Raw genomic sequence first — 27,162 nt, forward strand, 5'->3', positions numbered from 1 at the left:
AGAGTAAATACTGTAAATTTAGTGAATGCTCTCCTAGAATCCAAATGAGTTCCCTGATCTCCCAGTGAGAGACACAACCCTCTTGTCTTCCCCTCAGCCAGAGCCTGGAAATAGGAAATGTTTCCCTCTGAGGGAAGGAATAAGCTCCCAGTTGTGTTACTCTTTGGCTCTGGGGTCCACATCAGTTTCTGAGGGTTTAGACCACAGGCAATCTGCAGTCTCTGCTCAGATCATTGGACTCATGACCCCAAACTGGTTTGTTAAATTCCTCAGTATGTGGAAAACCCCTAGAAGAGAAAACCAGTGTGTCTCCATCTCCAAAGGACTCACTACTGGTAAAAGATGTGACTTTCCCTTCTCCTGCTCTGCATCCTCCCCTGACAGATCTTGGAGGCTTACAGAGAACCGTGAGGAGATGAAGATGTGTCCCTGCCTTTGACTGGTATCCCAGAGCAATGCCAAATTCTCCTCTCCTGAGATATCCTGTGGCTCTGGTGGGTCCACATGATGCCAAATCACTTCTCAAGACCATCTGGGTTAAATACTGTAACATGACCCATCCTATTCAAAGGACAAGGCGATTATTCCCACCTGTCTCTCAGCATCATGCACTTCAACACTCATGTTTTGGGAGCCCTCAGGCATTTCTTTGGATTTTCCCTGAAACTTCCCTTGCTTGGAACCAAGACAAATGAATCAAAAGCCCTCCACTTTATTTTCAAGGCCTTCCTCTGTTCCTGTAGGACTTACTGGACTGGGAGCAGTTTTATTTCCAAAAGGAGAGCCCTGACATTAAACCCTATTTTTACAAACACACTTGAAGGAAAAATTCAGTCTGAAACCAAGTTCCTCCTCTCTGTGTAAAGCAATTTAACAGCTTTGATTTAAAACAGAAGGCTTAGCCGGAGGCGATAGCAGTAGGTGTCGGAGTATCCTTTAAGTAAATAAGTGTGTGCAAAATATGGAAGGGACCGGGGTTTAAGTATTCATAACTAATTGGGGGGGGGGGGGGGGGGAATCTGTGATAAAAGAGATCATTTGGCTCAGTGCTAGGATGTGAGACCATCCCACATGTGATGGATGCAGGGACGTGTCTGTAGAGCACCTGTCACTGTGACACCCTCTTCAGCTACCCCACTCCTTTGAGCAGCACAGAGATGCTTCCCATATTAAAATCAAAAAAGGGCATTCATACCCTGGTGCTGGAGAGATCTTGGGGCTTGTTTTTCTAGTTTAAAACTCTACATCTCGCAAAATAATTAGCAAGTGAAATCATAAACATGATTTCTACGAGCCTGGCTCGAAACAATGGTAGCTCCCGCCAGAAAGCTGTTCTCTGATTCTGTATTGATTTACTGAGCAAAGATCTGGGAATTGGGATTCTGCAACCTGGATATCCAGGGGAACCCCACAGCCCATGGGGATGCAGCAAGGAGAGGCTGCCTGGCTGCTTCCAAAATTGGGGTTGTAATGAATATTCCAATAGAACCTTCATGACTGTTTTTGCAAACAAAGAAATACTGGCCAGGCTCTGGCTAAGCATGGATAGCTCAGTAACTACCAGATTTGGGAAAGTTTGGCAAATCAAAGCCTTATGATTTGTTTCTCTCCTCCTGGTTGTGATCTTTCAGCCTGTGAGTCAGAGAAAATTACTCTGCAGCTGGGAAAGGAGAGGAGTCCCAAAGGTGAACACCAGAAACATCCCCCAGACTGAGCAACACAGGGATGAGCAGCTCAAGCACCTTTGGCCTCTGGAGCTTTATCTGCAGTGATGCCCTTGCCCCACTTTTGTACTCTGTGCATCTGCTGGTGGTGATGGCCACGGTGCCTGTCAGCAGGATGAAATCACACCTGCAGCCCTGCCTGTAGTCTCACAGCCCCAAATATCTGCTTAAACCATCAGTAAAAAAAGAATTTAGGCAAAGACCATGAGCGATGCCTCTGTGAAGGTCATACAGGTGTATGTCCCATTCAGCTGCTGAGGACGCTACTCTGAAATTATCAGAGCACCCCATTTTGTGTATCAGAGCCCCCAGATTATCAACCATGAGTTAAATCAGCATGCAAATACCAAAGCTGTGGGAACCAGATCCTAAAAATCCTACAGCATCGTGAAATTGTTATCTCCCTCAACTATTTGATGGAATTGATTCTTTCCAAGGAGGGGCTGATTTGCAGACTTCCTTCAAATACTGAAAGTGATCTTGGTCTGAAAATCTTTTCACTACCCCTGGAAGTGTTCAAAAAAGAGTGGATGTGGCACTTGAGGACATGGTTTAGTGGTGCACAGGGTGGTGGTGCTGGGTTGATGGTCGAACTCAATGTCTTGAGGTCTTTTCCATCCTGAAGGATTCTCTGAGTCTGCAGTGACTGCGGTTAAGTGCTGGCACAGGTTGCCCAGAGGGGCTGTGGAGTCTCCATCCTTTGAGATTTTCAAAACTCAGCTGCACAAGACCACGAACCTCGATCCAAACACCTCTAAAACCCCCTTCCAATCTAAATTATCCCATGATACGATCCTTCCCAGCATAAGTTTTGTAAATCAGCTGCCTCTTTTGTGGATGGTGTCTAGTAAAGCCATCTGTGCTTTAAAACAGCTTTAAACTGGCTTAGAATATGAAATTATAACAATTTCTCCCATGTAGCAGAAGACTAGGACTATCATTGTTTTAAGTAGGTATTTCAGTTGAAAATAGTATTTTGCAAAAAGCAAGAGTTTCTGGTATAAAGGGACATTCAAGTATTGTCCCCCTCAAATACATGCATTTAAAGAATGGGGGTTTTTAATTCACATGAAGACCAGAATTTTTTAACTTGCTACTTATTGTACCTCTGAATTAGGGGTATTCCAAAAGTCTGACTTGACACAACCCTTTGGCTTTAAAACTAAAATTTAATCCATTAAAATTTTGGCTAAGGCTTTCAAGATTCTCACTCAGAGAAGTTTTCAAGAAAGGGTGAGGAAATAAGGAGCCAAGAGGAATGTCTGGGTACTAGAAAACATGAGAAGAGATTGATGCAGTAAACTGGGGTACAGTTTAACTCAAAAATGTTAATATGGGCCAAGTAATGCAATTTTGTCACCTTGATGAAATGGCTTTTGTGTGATCTTGTCGTGAGTGACTCCAAAGCCTGATGCTGGATCACAGTGATGTTGTGATGAGTGGGGAGGTGGATAAAGTCTCATATTGGAGTTCCAGGTTTGGCACCAAGATGAAGATAAAATCCCTCTCAGAAAGAGTTTCTTCACTGAAAGGGTGGTCAGGCATTGCAGTCCCCATCGCTGGAGGTGTTCAAGGAGTTACTGGACATGGCACTCAGTGCTCTGGGCTGGTTGACAAGGTGGTGATCGGCCACAGGTTGGACTCAGTCTTGGAGGTCTTTTCCAACATTAATGGTTCAGTAGTTCTATTCTATGATTCTATTCTACGATTCTGTGTTCAAATGCAGAGTCCTCCATGACCTACTGGTCTACACAACTCATGGATGATGTCATGCCATGCATTTAAGTGCCTTAAAGGCATGGAATAAGCTTATTTTTTGTTCAGCAACATTCTCCCCCAATAAGTAAGACAAGGCACAGAATGGAGATTATTAACGGTTTAATAGGAGGTGGTAGAAACAATTAAGAAGATAAGGGGTAGCTGTACACTGAAGGATGTTTACTGAGCAAAAGAGAGCAGAAAGTGCAAGGCAGAAGGACTGGAACTTGATGAATACACTTCCTGTTGCATATTGTTCACTTTTAGGTATAAACCATATGACGAAATCCCAAAAAGTGGCAAGATGTCAGAAAGCTCTGAGAATCTCAGTTCTGAAAATCAGGATGAAAGTCATCAAAATGCTGAGAGATTGTAGTTGTATGTGCTTGGGATGACCTGTGAAGAGGCTGGATTAGAGGAAGGGTTTGTGTAGAAATAAGGATTCCATTCTTGCTTTTGAGATGGAAAGTGATCTTTCCAGTTCAGCAATAGTCCCCAGCCTGGTTTTGGCCCAACAAAACCATTAGTGGTGTAAATAAGTTCTGCATCCTTTGAAGATTAGTCCAGGCCATGAGCCATTCCCCAGAGAGAGTTTGGATGCAGCCCTTTGTTCTGGAGGAGTTTGATGCCACGGAAGCAGCCAGATGAAGCTGCTGGGTGGGACCCTGAAGTTACTACTTTGATGCTCAGACTAGTGACAGCAATAATCCCTCTGTGAATCCTCATCACTAAAACTTGTGACATTATAACCAAGAAAACAAACACTAAGAAATGTTGATCCTGAGCACGTTGGTGGTGATGGGAACTGCAAGTTTGATTTTGATTTTTTTTAAGAGACGGCGTTTTACTTTCACGCTCCCCCGTCACCCGAGCGCTGCATCTTATATTGCTCTTAGATCTTTCAGAAGGAAAATAATTCATTAAAATTAAAAAAGCGGGCCAAAGCCGCAGCTGGTGTAAATTGCTGGAGCCCTGTGGATGCCAGCTCGCTCCAGCTGAGATCTGGCCTCACATAACCTCATTTTCAGGGGATGTTCAGGCAGCCTCCTCTCCCAGCCTTCCATCCAAGCAGTTCCACGTCCTCGTTTCCTCCCTTCTGAGAAGGGAGCTTTATATCCGTGAACACCCTCCAGTGCTCAAGGCCAATGGCCCCTTGCAATAGTGAGCCTGTGGAGGAGGTGGCAGGAGGGTGAGCTGTCAGACGGATAATGTGCTGCATCCCACCCCTCTCCACCAGGGAGAAGGTTGGTGCCACGGGATTATGAGGGAGGTGGTGTCCACCCATACAGTTGATACCACGAGACCAAGGTCATAACATGCTCCTGTAGTGCCATGGTGGAATTCTGAACACAAGCTCAAGTGTGCCCAGCTGGCCAAGCAGGCCAATGACACCTGGCTTGTACCAGCACTGGTGTGACCAGAGAAGTGATTGTCTCCCAGGTGAGGCCACACCTCGAATCCTGGGGTCAATTCTGGGCCCCTCATAACAAGACATTGAGGGGCTGGAGCATGTCCAGGGAAGGGAACAGAGCTGGGGAAGGAGCTGGAGCACCAGGAGAGGCTGAGGGAGCTGGGGGGTTCAGCCTGGAGAAAAGGAGGCTCAGGGGGGAACTTCTGGCTCTCTGCAACTCCCTGACAGGAGGGTGGAGAGAGGGAAGGGTCAGGCTCTGCTCCAGGGAACAAGGGACAGGACAAGAGGGAACAGCCTCAAGTTGTGGATTGGATATTAGGGAAAATTTCTTCACTGAAAAGCTTGTCCAGCCTGGCAGTGGTGGAATCATCTTCCCTGGAGGTGTTCAGAAAGCACAGATACAGCAGTTGTGGACATGGTTTGGTGGTGAACACAGTGGCCCTGCATTGATGGTTGAACTTAATGATCTTCAATGTGATTCTGTGACTGAGTCTGGCTCAGATGGAGCCAGTTTTCCCCACAGCAGCCCTCACAGTGCTGTGCTTTGCATTTGGAGCTAGAAAAAGAGCTGGAAACACCCCAGTGTTTTGGCTACCACTGGGCAGTGCTACCACAACATCAGTGCTGTCTCCCCAACATTCTGCTCCCACCAGGAGGGAAAGATCCTGGGAGGGGACATAGCCAACAGCTGACCCAAAATGACCAAAGGGATCTTCCACCCCACATGACATCACTCAGATAAAAAAGCTAAAAGAAGGGAGGAGAAAGGGGGACCCATTAGTTTTTACAGTGTTTGCCATCCGGAGCAACCAGCACATGTGCTGAAGCCCTGCTTCCCAGGAAACATCTGGACATTGCTTGCTGATGGGAAGTAGAGAATGAAATCTTTGGGGTTATTTTCCTTTACTTGCCTGTGTGCAGCCTTCACTGTTGCTTTAGTAAACTGTCTTTATCTCAATCTATAAAGGGTTTTTTTCCATCATATTTTCTCCCTCCCCACGCCATCCTGCTGAGGAGGGGAGTGATAGAACAGCTTGGTAGGCTACTGGCATTCATCCAGGGTCAACCCACCCCACGTGGCAAGGTGAGGTTCTCTGGGGAGAAGTGAAGGAGGTTAATGAGACCCTGGGAAGGTGCTGTACCCGTTACCATCCTGCTCTTGACAAGCCCTACTAAGCCAAAGGGACATGTGAGGTGCTACAGGCATCAGTTGCAACCTACTCAGCAGAGTTAATTTTCTGAGCTCCTCCTTTCCCCAGACACCTCTTTCTGGCTTCTCCAGCATGTTCTCCCATTTTCAAGCCAAGGTTTGCTTCTCTGAAAGAAGGAATTGGTTGTGCTCAGTCAAGAAGAGTTCCCCAATCTGGAGTTGTTGGGAGTGGAGCAAGTACATCAAATACTACTTTCCGTATTTCTTTATACCTGTACTAGTAAATTAGGCAATTTCAAGGCCTCCTCATGGGCACTTGTAGCTTCATCATGCCCTGTGCAGGGCCAGGAGTTGGCCTTAATGATCCTTGTGGGTCCTTTCCAACTCAGGATATTCTGTTATTCTATGATTCTACGCTCAGTTCTGAGCATAATCACTGAATTGATCCAGGCTTGCTGGGACTTTTCAAGTCACCATAACCTGCACAGGGTTCAGGACTCTGTAGGCACCAGGGATCATTCCCAATACTGAGTATGAAGGCAGCTGCCTGGTTTTGGAGGATGAGAGTTGATTTCTGTGGTCAGTCCTGGCCCACTGGCCTCAGGAAAAGCAATCAGTCCTTTGTTGTCTCTTACAGTCTGAGATTCCTGACCTTGGTCAGCTTGTGGTTGTGTGGGCCAGGCCATGAGGGCTCTTTTTTCCTCAAAGCATAGCCCAGGGCCTGTGCTGATGAGCCTGTCTGTGCTCTTGTGACCCTCTCACACATCCATATCCTCTTCATCTCACACCAGCCCGTTGCCTGAGGCGTCCTCCTGGTGGTGATACCCGGAGCCACCTCTGAAAATCAAACTGTGCCAAGGCTCAGGCACCATCCTGCAATAGTCCACCCTGTTCCACTGTCAACACAGTCTCTGGAAATTATGGCCAAGTCCAACTAAGATGGGTGTAGCCACACAGAGTGGAGTCATGCCAGCTGGCCAAGGACAAAGGCTGGTTTTTGGTCTCCTTTTTTTAATGACAGAGACAGAGCCTCTGCCTCCAAAACCCATCCACTGCCATCCACATGGAGCATCTTTTTTCCACAGCACTCGGAGGGGGTTGTTTTTTTTACAGCAGGAGCATCTCCTGCCTCCTGTGGTTCTCTCCAAAGGTTATTTGACCACATTTCTGGATCCAATGGCTTTGGCTCCATTGGCACAGGGACAGCAGTGACTTTGCCCCGTGCAGTTCATGTGCTGCTGCAACATCCGTAGTAAATAAGCGTGAGGGTAATTACACCAACAGGAATTCTGGGAATCCTGCCAGGAGGGAGGGCACAGCCAACCCTTTGTGCATTAAAAAAAAAAAAATAAAAAAAAATCCCCCCAATCCCCCTCCCAACCCCAAATTAGTTCTATCTCCTGAAGCCGTGATGAGACTCAGAACTAAAAATACACACAAATACACTCTCGTATATAAAAATAGCCAGCATTCAAAAAAAAATAAAAATAAAATAACAAGCCTAAAGTTAGGCTCCTGTATCCAAAATTAAGCTCTTAAATAAATAAATTAGCCTGATTTTCAAAAGCGTAGAGCGATGAATGGTTTTCTCTGACATAAGAGGAAGCATCGTGTTGCTAAAGATTGAAGATCAGGCCCGAATATGGATTTGAAAGTCTAATTATAGAAGCCTGTTTGGTACCAGCTTGACCGAGAACAACAAATTTCAGGTGAAATGACATTGATTTTTTTTTTTCTTCTTTCTTCAGAGTTTGTCTACACTTAAGCAGTGTTAGTGAAAGTAGGAAAAACCCTCAAACAAGTAAATAAAATATCACAAAGAAACAGGTAAACTGGAATAAAACTGCTTACACCAGTGTCGAACATTTGTGTTTGGAAATAAGGTTAAGAAATATCAGTGTTAGAGCTGCCTGAAATTTTATGTTGATTAATTAAGTAGATATTTAGTAATTGTTGTAAGCCTACCAGGTAGAAATATTTTATTCTCAGAATATTTCCCAGTTAAGCTCACAATTGACTGGCACCAAGGAGGAATGGGGTTTTAGTCCTCCTTTTCCTCTCTTTGCCAGATTTGGGTTTGAAGGAAGCTGAAGATGCAGCACCATATTTTATCATGGACCAAGGAGAGTACAAAGGGAAGTTCATTTCCCTTCAGCCCCAAACGGTCCTTGGAGCTGCTTTGCTCACATGCTGGGACCATTTGCTGGCCAATATTGTGCCAAGGGATTCCTGAGGTCCCAATCCCGTAGGATAGGAACAGAATTGTCCTTCTGGGTCTTCCTGCCCAGGTCAGATTGGGCAGGGCTGGGTTTTAGGGTGTGAAGGAGAATGTCCACCGTGGATGCTGGACCATCAGCAGGTGGGACAGTACTCCATTCATGTTTGTGTTGTGGTTAGAGGCACCCAGAGATCTGAGTTTAGATGCCAAAAGACCTTCCAGAGCACCTTTTTGGTGCTGCACAACTCAGTTTCCTCCTCTATGGAAGAGCAAAACACGGCTGACCTTTGCCAAAGGCTGTGGGCTCAACAACCAGGACAATTTGGTGTTTCTGTCATTGCCACTGTTCCAGCCATTGATGGAGACAGGATCAGGAAATTATGTTAATCCAATGTATTTTCATGTCCATTCATGATGCCTCCGTGAATTGTTCTCATGTCCTCTCACTGTGGCCAGTAAGAAACATTCAGGCTTAAATTGTGTGGATGGTGGTGAATCCCTAGAGATCCAGGAGAAATCATTGCAGGATTTGGTGTCCCTTCTTTAGTTTCTTCCTAATCTTTTTGAGTAACTCAATGTCACTGTTATGGTTCGGTTCAGCCAACCTGGAGTGCTTGGAAAACTATTTTTTGGCCTTAAAAATAACCCAAAAGTGGAGACAGGTGACGGGAACGGCAATGTGGAAGAGTAGAGGTGTAGAAAATGTCACCTGTGAGAGGGGACTGAAAGAATTTTTTTCTGCAGAAAAGGAGGCTCAGGGGGGACCTCCTCACTCTCTCCAACTCCCTGACAGGAGGGGGGACCCAGGTGGGGGTTGGGATTGCTCCCAGGGAACAAGGGACAGGATGAGAGAAAATGGCTTCAAGCTGTGCCAGGGGAGGTTTAAATCAGATATTGGGAACATTTTCTTCCTGGGAAAGGGTTTTCCAGCCCTGGCACAGCTGCCCAGGGCAGTGGTGGAGTCCCATCCCTGGAGGGATTTAAAAGCCATGTGGATGTGGCACTTGGGGACAGGGGTTAGTGGTGGCCTTGGCAGTGCTGGGGGAACAATTGGACTCAATGATCTTAGAGCTCTTTTCAAACCTTAATGATTCTGTAATTCTATGGGATTTTTCAGTCTGGAGAGAAGAGTTTATGTGGTAACTATGTGCAAACAGGTAAATGTCTGACTGCAGGGTGAAAATGAATAAATTCTTCTCCTTGTCCATGGCTGAGGAGATGAGAAATGAGTGACTTAAGCTTCAGAAGAAAAGTTTCATGTACCAACAGGAACAGGAGCTTCTGGGGAGGGGAGGCCATCCAGGACTACAGGACAGATTTGGTGGCAAGAGTTTGGCAGGGGTGATGGTGTCTTTGCCTGTGAGCACCACGGGCACCATCACCTTGGATTTTGGTGAGACTGTGTCGCTGATATTATAAAAACCAGTTGCACGGTCCACTTTTTCTGCTTTCTCCTTGAACCATTACACTCTCCCTGACTTTGCCTTTCCAGCTGAACTGCATTTATTTAATTCCTTGCATGGGTGAAGGGAAGGCAGGATCCCTCCATTGTGCTACATCTTCTGAGGTTGGGATCTGCCAGGGAAGTGCCAAGCACAGGTGGTGGATTTGGGCATGTTGGGGACTGGGAGAGCAGGTGGTCTACGGCCATTCCCACCCCACTCGGAGTCTGCTGGGGATGTCACACCAGTGTCACCAGTGTCGTATGTGACTGGCGTAGCATTTTGTCGAGTGTCGAGCCCCATCTGGTGGCTTTCCTGCGTCATTTTTCGTGTCCTTGCGGACTTCTTTCGGGATTTTTCGTCTTCTGTGCGCGTGAAGTGCGAATGGGAAGGAAGGACAACGTGCTGGAGAAAGGGCAGGGCTTGCAGAGCAGCCTCTGCTTCCCTCCCAGCTCCCTGTCCCCGGGTGTAACTTGGAGACACAGAGGCTGTTGAGACTCCCGTCCTTCCCTCCTGCTCTTCCTTGCTGTACTGTCTCGCCCGAGTGGCAAGGAATGATCTAATCGTTCTGGCGAAACCCCAGTTAGTGCTGTGAGCCCCTCCCAGAGCCTCCAGAAGGCACTTCATCCCGCTGCCGCGCTGGCATAGGGGCTGGGACAGATGAACAGTCCCGGGAGGGGACATTTCTAACTATTGACTGGCTCAGATGACCAACTTTAGGGCTGGCATTAGGGGAAATGATTCCCATCCTAAAAAAGGCTACAGCCACCACTCAGGATGAGAAGGAAGAAGACCCAATATTAGATCATCAGTCCCTGGAAGTGTTCCAGGGACAGGCTGGATGGAGCTCTGAGCAACCTGTGACAGGTGACAGGTGGCCCTGCCCATGGCAGGCGGATGGAACAAGATGATCTTTAAGGTCCCTTCCAACCCAAACCATTCCAGGATTCTATGATATCCAGGAGCATTAGAAAGGACCCTGTTTTAGGAGAGAATTCCTTTCCTAGATGCCACGAGTGCTGTGGCACCTGGACACATTGTGCTGCCCTGCCTTGGTCAGCTCCATTTACAAAGATTGCTCAGATGTCCCCTGAAGGGAAGTTGTGTCCCCAGAGTGAGGTTTGCAGGTCTATGAAAACAGAAGCAAGGGTAGAGCAGTACCTGTTCATTCACAAGGCACCTCCTTGTAGTCCAACATTGCCCAAAGTCCCCATAGGTGACCAGTGGCAAGCTGTGGCCTTTTGCATCCCTGGGTCACACCTGCTGAAGGTGAGGGTGGTGTCTCATTGCTCCACCTGTGATGAAATAGGGTCAGATCACAGAATCATAGAATCATAGAATATCCTGAGTTGGAAGAGACCCACAAGGATCATCAAAGTCCAACTCCCACCCTGCACAGCACAACCCTAAGAGTCCCACCCTGTGCCTGAGAGCATTGTCCAAATGCTTCTTGAACTCTGGGGTTTGTGACAGAACCTCCTTATCTAAGTGCTGAAGGGACTTAGATGGTCTGTCAATCCACCACCAAGTGTTATGACCAGTATTTTTCAAGTAGCTTCTCTTGTTATGATGAAAATAAAGTGAGGGAGTTATTTTCTTGTGCTTCACAAGCATTTCTTACCCCCAGGCTTCACGTTTGGCTGGTACAACTTAAAGATTTTCCACTTGTGCAAGATGAAGTACATTTTGTGATATGTTTTAGTGGGCATGGTGGTATTCAGTCAAAGGCTGGACTTGATGGTGTTGGAGGTCTTTTTCAACATTAACAATTGATTGGATTCTAAAAGTGCTCCTCAGATCTTGCAGGAGATAGAAGAACCCCCTATGTCTACCCCTGATTCCCTGTCCCCAAAACAACTGGCCCAACCCTTCTCGGGTTTTGACACGTGCCAAAGCCTCACACTCAGCTGTTCCTCCTGTGTTTCCCGCAGGTATATCCGAACTATGTACCTGGGGATCCAGAGCCAGAGGCGGAAGGAACACCAGCGGCGTTTCTACTGGGCTATGATGTACGAATATGCAGACGTAAACATGCTGCGCCTCCTGGAAACGTTCCTCGAGAGCGCCCCTCAACTGGTGCTACAGCTCTGCATAATGATCCAAAAGAACCGTGCAGAAGCATTACCATGTAAGTGGCCCCCTCATTCCCCCTCTCCCCACCTTCCTGGCCTCCCCCTCCGATCCTGTACTCGGCAGGGATGTGTTGGACATGGATGCTTTGATCACTTCCCGCCCCGGCGTGTCCGGGGCTGCCGCTCTGGACAAATCTCATCCCAGCTCTGCGCTGCATTCGCTGGGTGAAATTTCTGATTGTTCCACTGAATAATAAAAGGAAAAGATGAGATTCAGCTGTTCCACACCCAGTCCAGGCTAAAGGAGTGATGGTGGTATGAGGAGGAGGCAGGAGGGCTCTGCTACCATGGCAAGTGTCGCCATTCATTTGCCCCCTGGCACTGGGCGAACACGTCCATTCCCTGCCTCAGTTTCCCTCCTTACATAAAGTAGGGTGATAAAACTGGCCAGATTTGAGTTTGTGTTGTGAGGACAAATGGTTCAATGTCTGCAATGCTCTGATGGCGTCAAGTGTAGTATAAGGGGGGGCTTAAGTAGCCAAAAAATGTAGGACTTACGATTTCGTCATTGATACTGTGGTCCTGAGCAAGTCAAAGAAAAGAGGGGGAAGGCAGTGAAGGGGAATTTGTAGGGACAGAGAAGTAGTGGAGGTACTATTGCAAAAGGTAGATAGATGATCAGAGGCTTGGAAGCCACCACAGGGAATAGTTTTCCAATTGTGATGTGCTTCACTGCAGTGATGTGCTGAGCATGGGACACCCATCCCAACTGAGAGGGATATGGCCCTGTCCCAGCACTGGGATGAGCTGCTCTCCCAGCCCATGGGCATGCTGGCTACCTGAGGGTCACCAGCTCAAGGGGGAATTGTCCTTTACAAGGGCCAACAGTGGTATCAGCTGAGGAGCTCCTGGATTATTCAGCCCCTGCTCGATTCACACACCAGGGAGGACACTCATCTTCCTAGAGACAGCCTGGTTGGGCCAAGTCATTTCTGACAGACATGAGGAGTTTTTGGAGCTGAGATTGGAACTGAAATCGGAATTAACTTAGGGGTTAAATTTTGCTGGTTGAACCAAGGTCACCACTATCTACAGCACCAGTAAGTCTGACTGCTCTCCCTTTCCTCCATACTTCCAGCATGTCCATCAGGGTTGTTTATAGAGGCCTCCCTCCTCCTGTTTATGCAGCCTTTTTCTGAAACCTCTCATCACAATCTCTCCAGGCCTCCAAAGTGCTGACATGATGAATATGCCTTTCTACAACTCCTGCTAGAACTGCTCACATTTGCCAGCCCCCTTTTCCTGCTGCTTCCAACATTATTAACCCTACTGAAAATGTAGAGATCATCTGCCAGGTTTGCCAGGGCGTTACACAGATTGTTGGCCTCTCTGCAGAAAGCGCCGGGTGAAGTTTGCTGGCCTCTGTTGTGCTGCGAGTCAGACAACACGGCTGAATAATCCCTCTAGTCTTTCAAATCTGTGGCTCTTTCAGTTTGCCACTTCCAGGCATGGCTGCCTAATCCACTGAACAAGCTGCATCATTTTCCAAACCCCCCCTCCCTTCTCCGGCTTTGCAGTTCCTCCGCTCCTCCACCACGCCGAGCCGGCTGCGCTCTCTTCCAAGGCAGCGCACGTCCCCGCCTGCCTTCCCGAGCCCTGGAGGGCTCTTTGCCTGCCACGCTCCAGCAGCCGAGCTCTCCGGGTCCCCAGCGCACCCTCTCCCCGCCTCCCTCCCCGCCTGTGCCAGGGATGCGGTCGCGCATCCCGGCGCTGCGATGCTGATTGATGTGAGCAGCAGAGCTTGCTCAGCGCTCCCTGACTCAGGTGCAAGGTTTCCTAGAGCTCCTCTATGCCCGTTCCGTGCTTCTGTCTTTCCCTTTCTCCTCCTCCTCCTCCCGGCCAGTACATAATTATACAGAAGGAAATTAAATGCTGTGAGGAGCCATTTGGAAAGGGAACATCAAAGATTTCCCTTAAAGCAGGCAGAAACCAAAGGAATATGGATGTTGTTAGGAAGGCAATGTGTTTAAAAATCAAATCAAGTCTCTCCTGGCTCATCATGTCCATGGGAGGGGTGGCTTATCACAGGAAGAGGCCAGTTCTGGCTTCAGCATCAGCTGCATCCCTGAGGGATTCACACTGGCAAAGCAGCCCATGGCAGGACTTATAAACCCAGGTACAGCCCTTGCTAATGTGTCCAGGCTCCAGCTCTTTCCATATGGTTCACACTCTTATGGACTCATTAAGTGCCAGAGCAAGGTCGATTTGCCATTTTCTGTGGCACATCCCTCCTCCAAGCCCAAATCCTCCCTGATCTTCAGATTGCAATGCCAAGCCTGGTGCAGGAAACTAAGCCAGGCTCCAGTTTTCCCCAAATGGGTCAGCTAATGCCTCCTTCTATATAAGGAGCTTTAGAAAGGGAGTTATTGGAATGGTTATGAGGAGGTTTTGCTTTTTTTCTCCTAGTTCCTGGTGTTAAGAGAGCTGTTGAGGAAAGAAGAGTGAATACATTGGAGGTCTTTACTCAGACCCAGAGCATCTGGTGGCAGAAAGGGCTGATCTTGCAAGGACTAGTAAAGGGGGATACAATCAGGTTATTGTTTAATTTCCTTGTTTTCATGTCTACTGGGTGATTGGAAGAAAGAAAAGCCTCATCATGCCTTGCAAGACCCATTTTACCCTGAGAGGTACCTGTCTGAGAGGGTTGGGTGAAACTCGTGTTTGTTGTTCCTTCAGCACTCAAAGAACAGAGTTTCACCCAAAAGTGGGAGTCTCCTGCGTGGTCTGACACCACAAGCAGAAGTGCTGGAGCTGGAATTAAAGACCTAGCTTCAGTAAAGCTTGGGACAACACCCTTGGGATTTCATAAAAGTCAGGATTCCTTCATTTATCATGTCCCAAGTACTAGGCAGACCAGATGTCAGCTTAGCTGCCCCTGCCTGGGGAAGAACAGAAAGTAGCAAAGAGAGCAAAGAGATAAGAACTTAGTGTAGTCCATCAGGTGAGCAGGTCTGACCTGGAAGGTGCACACTGGGAGCCTGAGTTTGGAATACTTTGTGCTGTGGCTGCTGGGGCACATGGATCAACATCAGCTCCTGAATATCCGTGTGGAAGGAGCTGGTGTTGGTAGGCAGGTCCTTTGTGAATGATCCATCTGCTACAACCACAGCTGTGGGGGTCCAAAACAGGGTCAACAGAAGGTAAGGGAAAAAGGATGCCTCCAAAACATGGATCAGTCCATGTCCAAAGCAGCTGAAGGAGGTGGGATGAGATGCTCAACCTCCAGCAGAGGCTTTCTCCGGAGATTCTGGACAGAAGCTGAGTGATGGATTTATACTTTTCCTTAGGGTTAGGGTAAAGGAGATGATGGGTCACTGGATAGGATGCAACCCTGTTCCTCACTCACCTTAATTGTCCCTGAGGTTTAGGAGAGGATGGATTGAAAGGATGTCCCTCTCTCAGACTCCTGGACAACACCAACCAGGGCACTTGCTCTGATTTAAAGACTATATTTGCTGGAAGAAACATAATATTAACAACAACAGAAAAGGCCCAGCAGCCCAGATCCTCATTTCGTAACCACTCCTGGCAGATAATCCACCTCACTTCTTTGCAGAACAAACCATCCTTAACCCACTTCACTCCTCAGAGGTGCCAGTTCCTCCACACTGAACAGGAAGGAGTAGAAACAACCAGCTTAAAGGAGACCCCAACCTCTAGGCAGTCAGTGAGGTTAGAGGGATGCCAGGTTTTCCTGGCATAAATCTCCTCTTAAAGAGGTTTGCTTTCACTTTTTTTTTTTCATGTGGCTACTTTAAGGCTTAATGAGATTTAGCAGGAGCTTGAACGTCCTTCCACTCGTGTCACGAGTTCTTTATGCACAGAGTTCCCTGGGAATCTTCCTGCATGAAGCTGCACTTTTCAGCACAGGGTCTCTCTCCCCAAAAAGGTCACATCTATCCCCTGAGGCTGTGGCTACCTCCTCCACAATCCTGGTGTTGATCTGAAAGAGATTTGCGGTGTAAACCTTCATTTGGCAAAGTCTTGGAATCTCCAGGATTCTGCAAGGTATCTGAACTCTCCACAGCCCACAATAAGTACTCTGAAGCTGCTCATATATTTGAGGAAAAGCAACATTAACTTCAGTAGGTTTTTGGGTCATTCTTTTAAGCAAAGTGATACAAATTAGGCACTGAAAGGAGTTTCAGACATCTCAGCTACAGAAGTGTGCTGGCTGCAGAGTTATCCTGGTAGAGTTTGCAAATATTCTTGTCCCTCCTAAAGCAAAGTCCTACTCTTGGTCACCTTCTCCTTCTTTCTGTACCATGTCTGGGGAGCATTTATGATCATTTATGATCCTTTTTTGCAGGGGCACACTAAGATACCTGTCACTTAGTTTAGAAGACTTAACTGATCTTGCAGAGTATTGAAGGACAAGCAGCAGGTTAGATGTCTCACTGCCCAGAGAAGGCATCCTCAGTGGAGCTGAGTGGGTTTGAGATGAGCCAAGTTAAACCCTGCTGCACTTGAGTGAGAAGGTTCCTGTGTGATAATGAGTTAGTCTAATGTAGAGATAAATTTCTCAGTTCATCTTCCCCATTGACAGGCCGATAGTTAACCAATAATATGCTGTGAATAATGGATGTGCTGTGAGCTGCCTTCTGTGTGAAATGTCCTGGGATAATCATAGGATAGGGAATATCTCAAGGCACCATGACTTGTTGAGGAATGGCTTGAGATTTAAAACCAAGGCCATCTCTAAAGGATAACAAATGAATGAATTACTTCTTACTCGAGCCCCAAAGATCAAACAAATCTTCTTAGCCGGGACACTCAAGTTAGAAAGAGACCTTCAGCCTTTAGTTGCTCAAAGGTGTGATTTTCAAATGACATAACACTGACCTGAATGTAACTGAAGTGACTAAAATTCCCATGTCTCCACTAGAAATGTAGAAGAGACTCATTGGATTTGAAATTCCATCCTTTTCACCATTTCTATTCTTGAGGGAGCACTAGAAGTTAGTGCAAGATCCTTCTTGCCTTCTTGGGCTGAGCAGGTACATCCATTGGAGAGCCTAGCATAAATGGCACCAGCAGTGGACTTCCATCATTACCATTGCTGCCCTGCTGGAATGGGTCTGACATGGTTTTGACTTGGACCAGCTGTTTCTGAGCCAAAAAATCTCCAAGGATTGCTTGGGAATAAGCACAGAGCAGGGACCATTCCCAGCAGGTAGTTGGATGCAACCACCTTGAATGGCAGGAGATGGGATATGGATGGGACCAAAGTGTGTTGGGCTGGAGAACAATCCCTGCAGATAAACAGTTAATTTTTAGTAGAGAAACACCACTATGGGTGGGAAGTGCCAGGCTGGATGGAAAAGGATGTGCAGGGAAAAGTACTTGCTGTGGGGTGTTGCTGCCCGTTCTCCACAGGTGTCGTTCAGTTTGGGTGTAACTAAATTAATGCATTCCAACAGTGCTCAAACATGATTCCAAAACCCCAAATTCAGTCTCTGCGACCTCACTAAACAAAATTGTCCCAGTTTGTGGAGTAACCAGAGTTACTCATCATAGATGAGCTGAGGGCCACCCTTTCTTCTCAGGCGTCAGACTCCACAGGGCTCAGCACAAAGAAGATTCAACATGGCATCTGCAGACTCCCTTTGGGGTGGGTAAAACCCAAGCAAAGTACTCTTCTTCCACATGCAGAAATCTTGTTCCCTTTCTGACTGGTGCATTTTACCTGAGATTCACCAGGAAAACTTCAATGTGTGACTAAAAGAGTCCTTCCTTCATAGACTCTTCATTCAGAGGAGATGTGGAGGGGGCAAGGTCTACCAGAGCCACACTCTGGGCTTCGGCTTGGGCTCTGAGACAGATCATAAGGAAAAGAGGTGCTATACAACTTTGCCCGAAGAGCTGGAGGCATATTCTTTTTCCCTTTTTCTTATGTCATTCCTTGGGGAGTAGAAGAAATGGGAGACATCCATCACGCAGCCCTGTTTCCCTGTGACAGAAGAGGCATGAGCAGAAAAGCAGTTTCTCATTGCCATGTGGGCAAGGGACCCCACCAGTCATGTTCTTGCTGAAGGGGCTTGGTAGGGAGGAACCAGGGTCATCTGCCTTGAAAGTTTGTCCTTCCCGCCACAATTTCCCTTTAAATGTTCACCAGCAGACCAAGGAGGCTCCTCACAAAATGCCCAAATAGCTCTGAACTCACAAGCAGCTCGCCTGGGAGGCCACTCATATGACTCAAGTGCTTTGCCAGACTGGGGCATATGGCTCTGCTCCTGCCTTCCCTCCTCGTCACCAGAGCCGGATGACAGGGAGCAATTTGGTGCCCTGCTTGAAGCGAGTCGCTGGTCCCCCGCCAGCTCCCAGCAGCATCAAAAAGCCATCTCCACAGTTGGCAGTGGGCACCGAGGACGCCTTGCTCTGGCATGCTGAGAGCAGGCCATGCCTGAGGCGGGCTGGCATGGGAAAGCTCGCCCTATCATCAGCCATATTGTCCCAGCTCGGCGGGGAAGGATCGGATCCAGGAGCCTTGGAAGCCAGTGACGGGATTTTTTTTTCTTTTCCAATGGGCTTTGGAACCAGCCCAAGGAGAGACGTCATCCCTTCGCCCATCCCCACCTGCAGCTTCCCCATCCACCACCTTGCCATGTCTCTGGCTCTTATTTTGGGAGTGCTGATGAAACCCCTTCTGTTCCGGACCACGTGTCACCGTCACACACAGGACACGGCACAGCCAATAAAGATGAGTCACCGTTCACGGGACAGCTCTGGCACTCGGCCAGTGCTGCCAAATTTAGGCTTTGTCAGACTGTGGTAGTCATTGGGAAGGGGTTACATCATCACAGCACCACACAAGCATTAGCTCATGCTGTTCCCAGGAGCTGCAGGGCAGATGGGAAACTGAGGCATGGAGAGAGAGCTTGGAGTAGCCTGAGGTCTTGGGGAGGATCCGTACGCCGCAGGCTCCTGGGGAGTGCACGTCAAGCAGATTCCACACAGGAAATTAAAGTTTTTTTTTGGTAATTCCATGCTGCAGGCTTTCTTGGAGACACTCCTCTCATGGCAGGTTTTGATCAGAGCATAGGAAAAGGTGACTGTACCCTGCTGTGGAATGGGCTGGTGAAATGCATGGAAATTCAACTCTTTTTGTCTTCAGGTTGCTCAAGTGTGCAGCTCTGGGGTTCATGTCATGCTGCCTCTGGAAAAACAGGGAGCACACAGCCACTGAGGTGTGCAAAGAAACATGGGGAAGATGCTGGGTGGGTGTTGGGCAGGGAATTCTCTGTGCTTCTACCCCAGATGGAGATGGAGATGAAGCAGGTCGGGTTGATGCAACTCAGAGTTGCTGAATATTGAAGGAAAGAACTTTCTTGCTTCAGCAACTATTAGTTGTTTTTCTTTATGATTAGCTTGAGGTGACAGTCTTGAGTCTGGGAGTGCAGCAGATTCACTGAGTCAGTAGAAATCTCCTGAAATTACTTTTGTCCTAAGTGGCATTTGACCAACCTCAGGCTCTCAGTGCCTTCAGTACATCCATGTCTCCACACAAATGATCACTGGTGGGGGATGTCCACCAGGCACAGCTGTATCTGTAGCACAGGAGCCCATATCTCATGTACATTATATATCTTAAGGTGCAAAGAGATGTTTGCATTAGGGGAATGGGTTCATGGTTTGATCTCAGCCTGACCTTGAGCAAGGACATTAATCTGTTGAAGAGGCGGCCTCAACTCCATCCTGAACACACAAGAGGAGGCAAAAAGACCCAGGAGACAAGCCAGGATGAGCATGACTTCACGTGCTGAGTTCTGGCCTGCTGCACATCACTTAGACCTTTGCAGAGCGTTCAAAGCATGGGAAGCAGAGGAAGAAATGGGTTCTTGCTGATATCCTTGGAAATCAGTGTCCCTGGTGCCTTCAGCTACCCCACTGCGAGACAGCACCAGCTGCACCACATCCGTTCTTGTCACTCTGTCACTCCCCCTCACAGAAACGCTCTGCCAGACTCGCTTCATTGATGCCAGTCCTGTGCGCTCTCCGGGAATGTTGAGATGTTCCTCCTTTTCAGGAGACCAGTCCTCTCACCCACAGTGATGCTGACACAATTCCACCAGAGGCCACCTACATAACATCAAAGGTTTATAAACCATGAGGTCAGGAAAGTGTGCACTGCTGCCACGTCTCCAAACGCTGAATGAAGAGCTTTCACTCAGTCAGTGAGCGTGAACCAAGCTGAGTTTCCTTCCTCTTCCCCGCCAGGTCAAAGGCATTTCCACAACCAGGATGAAGTTATTTCTCTAATGGCCTGCAAACTTTCTGTGTCCAGACCAAACTATTAACCAGAGGTGGTTTGCAGGATCCCTGTTTGATGCTGCCATAGACTGTTTGAAGCAGTGCCTTGTTGTTGTCTCGTCTCCAAGGAAGTGGCCGTGGGAGCTGTGTTTACAGCAGGAGGTTCCTTCACTAAGCCCTGGCAGAAGATGTTGCTTCCCCAATCTGGTGACAAGTCTGTTGGGTTTTATCTAAACAAGTCAGAACACGAGCACAGCCACCAAATCTTGGTCAACCACGTGGTTCAATTATCAGCACAGTCCTTGGCGCATTTTTAGCTCCTGGCAACCAGCACCAACCCAAACAATTTCCATGCTTGGCTCAGGTCATGGCACAGGCCAAGAACCATTCCCACCAAGCACTCTGGACTGGGCCACCCTGCTTTGGAGGCTGAGACAGAATGGATATAGCAGTCAACAGAATTAGGCTTTGCTTAGCTGTTGATTTCTGCGCACAGGGTCCCAGGTTCAAAAGCTGCCCCAGACCTGTGCCAAGGAAAAAGAGATTCTCATGGTTGTTCTCCAAAGCAGACAGTAGAACTCCTTGGAGTTCTTTCCAGTACTGATGCGCTTCTCCCCTGTTTTTCAGAATATTTTACCCCTACTTACAAGATTGCAACACCCTATCAACTTGTTTTAGGCACATTTACATTCTTCTCAGTGGCTGTGGTTCTCATATGAATTTTTTTAAAAGGATGCCAGGATAGAGATGCTGCAACAAATGTCAAAAATACAGTGTCAAAATGCACATTTATTGCATGTGTTTGTGGAATGAAGTTGTTTCATGCCAACTATCCCTTCTCAGAACATAGAAATGGGCGGGGAAAGATTTTATCTGAAATGGAGCCATGTATTGTTTTTCTTAGCAAGAGGTTTTCCTCCCCATTTTGGTGCATTCCAGAAGTTCCGTAAGGTGTGTTTCCCTTCTAAGGGTTCCTAACGGTAGAGTTCAAATGTCATTAGGTCTGAAAGATCTCAATATAGGAGGCTCATTCTGATATTTTTGGGATGTAAACTGGAAGTGACTCTGCTGGATTCAATATACTCAAGAATCTTAGCAAAGACTTGGCCACTAAAAATTATGACTAGAGTCCTTCATAAAGAACCAGATGTTGAATGTGCAATGTGATTTTTCCTCTAAGAATGACTCCTCTTGGATTTTGTCCTCTTATTCTTCCCAGTTAAAGAAATCAGATGTTTGGGGCAGGGTTTTTTTGGCTTGTCGTTCTCAAAAAGACTATTTTAATTAGCAAAGGGTCAAAAATCAAGTCTCAGCAATTAGTGACCACAGCAAACTGTAAATCTAACCAAGAGGCTACAAGGGCAGTCATATTTGGGTGACTTTAGCCTCTACAGATCCATGGTAGATCCATGCCAATGGTGGTGCTTAGCTCTCCAGATCAACTATAAAAGGAGCTTACGCTGACTTTTTTCCCACCTTGGGTGCTTTGGGTAAGATTTGGATACCTCTGAACATCTGGATGTCTGTGTAGGTACAAGGATCAGACTACTCTGATTTCTGAACTGAGGAACCAGAGCACCATAGGAACCAGAAAGTAGACCAAGAAATATCAGTGGAAGCCTTTAGAGGTGGCTTGTGCCCTTCTCAGGTGTTCCTTTCAGGTTGAACCAAGTTTCTGTGACAGACTCTACTGCCCTGTAACATCTCCTGCAAAGAGGGATTTTGCTCTGCTTGCATAGATTTAAATCCTTGCTGGAGGTGTTGTCAGAACATCCTGGTGGAGCATTTCGAGTGAAATCTCTTGGGGTGTCTTGAGGAGCTTCACATCCTCTTGTCTGTAGCTGTTCACTTTTAGAGACTCAGGTGGGGTTCTTTGTCAGTATGATTCTGAGACAGCAGTTAAAGGCTTCAGATTAACAGGGATTTAACTAAAAGTCTTCACAATTACAGTGATGACTGTGCAGAGGGTACCTTGGCCTGAATAGAGCAGCAATTCATGCAGCTTTTGACAAAAATAGACACATATAAGACTTCTCATGCTCCATTTCCAAACAACCTAATCTGTGCCCGGGAAATCCTGGCTGCTGCTTTCCCAGCACATTTCTCATGCAGAATTAACCCAGGTGATTGATACCTGGAGGAATTTAGACCAAGCTCAGACTAGACCATCTCTCCTTTGTGCATTTGTGGCATTAGAAGACAGAGTTGTTGGTTCTGAGTGTCTCTGTCAACTCCAAGACCACCCCGCCCACATGAGATTCAGAGATTCATGAGGTTTATGCCCTTTGGAGGATGCACTGGGAAAAGATGTACTTGGGCATGGTGGGAAAATCCTGGAGAAGTATTGGCACTTATGTGAGATAACCTGAGTCCTCACTGGTGGGTTGTGCTTACTGGGCTACATGAGCCCCAGTTTAAGTGATAGCGGCTATTCTAGTTGAAAGCACCATCAAATGTAGCCCCACACCAACATGAAAACCACCATCAGTAAGATTAATGAGATTTCTGGTTAACTTGCCAAAAATCACAAAGAACTGTTCTGTATTAACACCCTCAAAACAGCATCCGCTGAAGTGGAACAACCAGCTTTTGGTTGTGAATTCTTGTCTCTACCTTTTCTTAACATTTAGAATTAACATTTATTCAAAATGGAAGAGCCATTTCAAAACAAATAACTTTGTGTTATCATTGTAATTAATGTCACATCAACAGGAACTCTAAAAGTAAGACTAGTCTTGTTGTGTGTGTGTGTCCCTAGTCCATGATTGCCTCCAGCTTCTTCAGGACTGAAACTATTCACCAAACTCACCCCAAATTCCTGAGTGGTCTTAGACACCTGCCATGCATTTCTTCCCCTGAAACGTGTGTTTGTGAATTTAATTTCCTTTAAGTCCACCTTAGACTCCCATCAGAGACTCTGGTGGCTGGCTGGACCTTCAGAAGAGGCTGTTTTCCATAAGGCAGGATTTGTCTCTGGCTCTAGCAATGGACTCACACTGACATTTTCCTCAGACATATAACTTTGGGAGCACAGCTGAGACCAGATTCCTACAGGGACCAACCTGTACAGTTAAAATAACATTTTTCTGGCACAAAGCTGCCTGCACATCTGAATTAGACTTTACCTAAGCTCTACCTGCCATGCTTGGGCTCCCCAGAGCTGTCCAGACACAGCAGCCACCTGGACTAATTTACTCTGCCCAACCTGAAAAATCTGATAATATGAGAGGTTCCACCTCCAGGAGTTGAACCACAGGTCTTCCACATTATTTTTAACATGATGAAGGGGATTATATGACCATATTTTTGATAAACACAGAACTGTGATCAGATTCTGTCTATACCTGTAATGCAAACAGTGTTGGAGTCCAAGCACTGGCACTCAGGTGATTGTGTTAAGTTGGTCTCTGGAACAGTTTTGGCCAGCCAGCCCTTTCCCAAAGCTTCCCAGGCATGAGAAAACAAATTCACATAGTCCAGGAACCATTCCCATGAGGCAGATTGGATACAACTACAGAAAGAGTTTAATTGTATGGACATGGCAGACTCTGCCAGTTGGGCTGAGGATCAACAAATGGTCCTGGCTCTGTTTCTCCTTTGCTGGTTCAGGTACCACCACCAGGGTCTCTCCAGGTCTGGGTTCCCATGTGTTCTTCTCCTCTGTGCTGTTTTTTATGAGCTGTTATCTGATGGCAAGTCACTACACAGGATCAAAATCTCGGTTATGCAAGTGAGATGAGGATTGTTTGAAGATGTGTGGATATATAAGGACTAAGATTTGACCTAAGTGCTGCCAGAAATGTTTTGACTCTGGAACAGGCATCAGCAGCTTTTTTTTTTCCTAAATAAATAGGGAAAAACTGAGATACCTGCATTCAGCATCCTAGGAAAGGGACAAGGATATTATGGAAAGCAAATAGTGGAATTTCATGCTGATGAGGACAGTTCATATGGGCCTATTGGGACCAACCTTCTTCTCAGTGATGTAACAGAGGGATTTTATCTTTCTGCTACCACTTGAGGACAGCAGTAACTCTGTCTGGCTGTTCTAGGAAATGCCACTTGAGTATGTTCTCTGATGGATCATTGCACCCTTCTCACACCAGGTGTGTCTTGGGGTTTTTTTTTTGCCTGCTTGGCTCTCAGTGATATAAAATCATTGTGTTGTGTCACTCAATTTTGCCCACGTTATGTTACATCTGTCGACTTCTGTTTTGCCGGAGCCAGTGTGGGCTATTCTGCTCATCTTGGAGCCAGGAACAGGGTTTTCCAATCCTGCTTTCTGCTCTCCTTGCCTTGCTGGTACTCAGGACTCTCTCCTGAGCTCCTGTGGGGAGTTGGTGGATGCCAAATCTTTGCTACCAAGGGTACTTTTCATCTTATCCACTTCTCCTTGTTTGATTGGTCCAGTTTGATCCCCATCCCTGGAAGTGTTCAAAGACAAGTTGGATGGGAACCTGAGCAACCTGGTCTAGTGGAAGGTGTCCCTGCCCATGGCAGGGAGTTGGAACAACATGATCTTTAAGATCCCTTCTGACTCAACCTTGTCTATGATTCTGTGATCCACACTCCAGGTAGAGTCAATCCCATGTCCCAGACAGCATTCCTTGGGTGAGAAAAACCCTGCAGCACGTGATGCTTCAGGGAGATCTTCTTTATGAGAGTTTTAAAACAGAGTGGGGAAGCTTTGCTAGTCCTGGTGTGGTGGGTGACATCCAACATTTTCAACAGGAGATCTGACACTTGGCTGAGGTTATTCGAGGACAATCCAGAAGAGAGGGCAGATTATCCCATTTCTGCCTGGCCTGAGGTGCTCGTGCCTCTTACAGAAGGATCAGTGGCTGGCTGGAGTCCAGAAGGAGATATAAGACTCGATGGCCGCAGGGCCTGAGCTGGTTTGGCAGGGCTCGAGTTCACAGAGAAGATGAATAGGAGGAGACACAACAGAAGCAGCCGAGATAATGAGAGCACAGATCAGACGAGGGTGGCCGGTCACCTCTTCCAGCAGCACAGAAAAAGGGGCACTGGGGAGAGCTGAAAGGTAGCAGGATGAAAGGGGGGGAAAGAGAGTCCTTTCCAAACACAGTCCTCAGTGAACCCAAGGACCTCAGTTCCTCACGGCTGTGCTGAGACAGAGGCTGGGGGAAGGAGCTAAAAAGGGATTCAGCATTTCTGGGGTCATTAAGAACATCTTAATTTAGCAAAAGGAAAAGGTTTCAGGAAGCAGCATTTCAGGACAGGAGCCAGCCTTTAACTGTCAAGGGGTGGGAGGGCAACTCTCCGTGTGAACAAGATGTTCTGAACTTGCCTTGCTGTGGATTTTCTCATGATGAAAGGTTTGGGAACATGGCTGTTCCTCTGGTCTAATGTGGAAGAGCCCTCCTTGCCCTACCTGGGACATGGATTATCCTGTATAGAAACTCAACACAAGCCTTGTGTCAGGAAGTCCCGGTGGGATTCAGTAGTAGAAGACCTTCTTTGGTTATCCAGACCTACTTGGAAATATGTCCATGAAGTGAGTTACTTACCTTTGTTTCCTGCCTTTCCCAGTCACCAGCAGTTTTATATTAGAGACTTGTGACACTGATTCCTGTGGGAGTTGGACCCTGGGGAGAACAGGGTTGTGATGCTCCTTGAAGGAAGGTCTCAGAAGGGCAAAGGAGCAGGTGCTGAGGATTTGAAACTCACCCTTTGTCTGATGAAACCAAAACATTTTCCATGAAAAAACAGCTAAGGGCGTGACACTGGTGTAACATCTCTTCCCAGTCTTCCCAGTGTTAAGCTCTGGTTTTTCATCCCTAGTCACTCCAGCTCTGAGCAGAGTCCAGAGGTGTCACATAGATGTGAGAAGGCCATTCCTGGGTCAGACTTATGAATTATGTTCATAGTGCTCATTACCATAATGCCTTGGTGGAGAAACTGGTTAGGACAGTGTCCTGAAATCCTATGAGGAAAATGAATGGCAAAATGGCCTATGCAGCCCTTTATTATTTGTTCTACATTTTTTCATGTTCAAAGGGACAATCAAAGAGGGAAAATGAAGGAAAGAAGACCAAAGTGACTCCTTCCTCTGATGGGAAAGAATAAAGAATGATCAAGCATCAAAATCCATTGGGAAACAATGAAAATCAGACCTGGGGTCTGATTCCGACCCCTTTTACTCTGACGCAAATAAATAAAAACAGATTAAAAAATAAGGGGGAGCAACTTTCAGGCAATGCTGTTACAAAAGCAGGGTCTGGCTTGATCTCTTTTGTACATAAATGCATTTTCACTCTGTGTGCATCAAAATGAAAGCCTGTTCCTCGGCTCCTGCTGAGCTCCAGGGAGGAACGTGCCACCCAAAGGGGAAAACACGATAACAGGGTTCACAGCACAGAGGCCTGAGCAGGCAGAGAGTGATGGGGAGGAATTGAGACGTGGCACTTGGCATTAAACAAGCTCTGCCTTTGCACAGGGATTTATGGAAGGGTTTGTGTCACACGGAATATTTGCTGTCCAGTTCACCCGGGAGAAACGTTGGTATCTTCCCATTTTGTTTTAGTAGAGTCTTAAGGAGAATTAATATCAAAAAAAAAAAAAAAAAAAAAAAAAAAAAGAAATAGAGCACTGTTTAGGCATCATTTTCAACTTTAAAGGGACAGGCGCCACAGGAAATACTTAGGGAATGTGCTACAGCAACTGCTTTCAAATTCCTGACAACCAACAACCTGCAGCTGGACTGTGATGAAAACCGTACATACCCCTAGTGAAAAACGTCTCTCCTCAGCTGAACCACACTGCAAGTAAGGCAAAAATGGATATAATGTTCATTTTAAATACTCGTGTGTGTGTGTGTGTGTGTGTTATTTTTCCACGGCTTTTATTAGACTAGTTGTAAAACCATGTGTAATTGCATACCAGGAATAGTCTGGATAGATAGGGATGACTTTCCATGCAGTGTTTTTATTCCTGGGCTTTAAAAACTACCGTGACAATTTAAGGGGACTCATTGTTATGGTTCTTTCGTGTGGATGTGGATTTTTCAAAGATCCTCATTACATACCCGAGATGACCTTCTCTTTTTCTGGACCATCA

At 46.9% G+C, this 27,162-nt stretch overlaps 1 protein-coding gene and 1 long non-coding RNA gene across 2 annotated transcripts in view; one reads left to right on the forward strand and one right to left on the reverse strand.

The window, feature by feature from the left end:
- The window catches only part of XKR6 (XK related 6), a 180,210-nt gene that overhangs the window by 146,501 nt on the left and 6,547 nt on the right, over positions 1-27,162 (forward strand). The window contains exon 3 of the mRNA XM_027665087.1: positions 11,635-11,831. Coding sequence (XP_027520888.1) covers positions 11,635-11,831 — 197 coding nt within the window. The remainder of the gene's footprint in view (positions 1-11,634; positions 11,832-27,162) is intronic.
- On the reverse strand, positions 9,741-10,988 carry LOC113957493. Its single transcript, XR_003531173.1, has 2 exons — positions 10,865-10,988; positions 9,741-10,068 (listed from the first exon to the last, which is right to left on the reverse strand). It is a non-coding gene; the product is annotated as an uncharacterized LOC113957493 (long non-coding RNA).

The sequence above is a fragment of the Corapipo altera genome, unplaced genomic scaffold (genome assembly GCF_003945725.1).
Source record: "Corapipo altera isolate COAL_440 unplaced genomic scaffold, ASM394572v1 164, whole genome shotgun sequence".
In the NCBI taxonomy this organism is placed as follows: Eukaryota; Metazoa; Chordata; class Aves; order Passeriformes; family Pipridae; genus Corapipo; species Corapipo altera.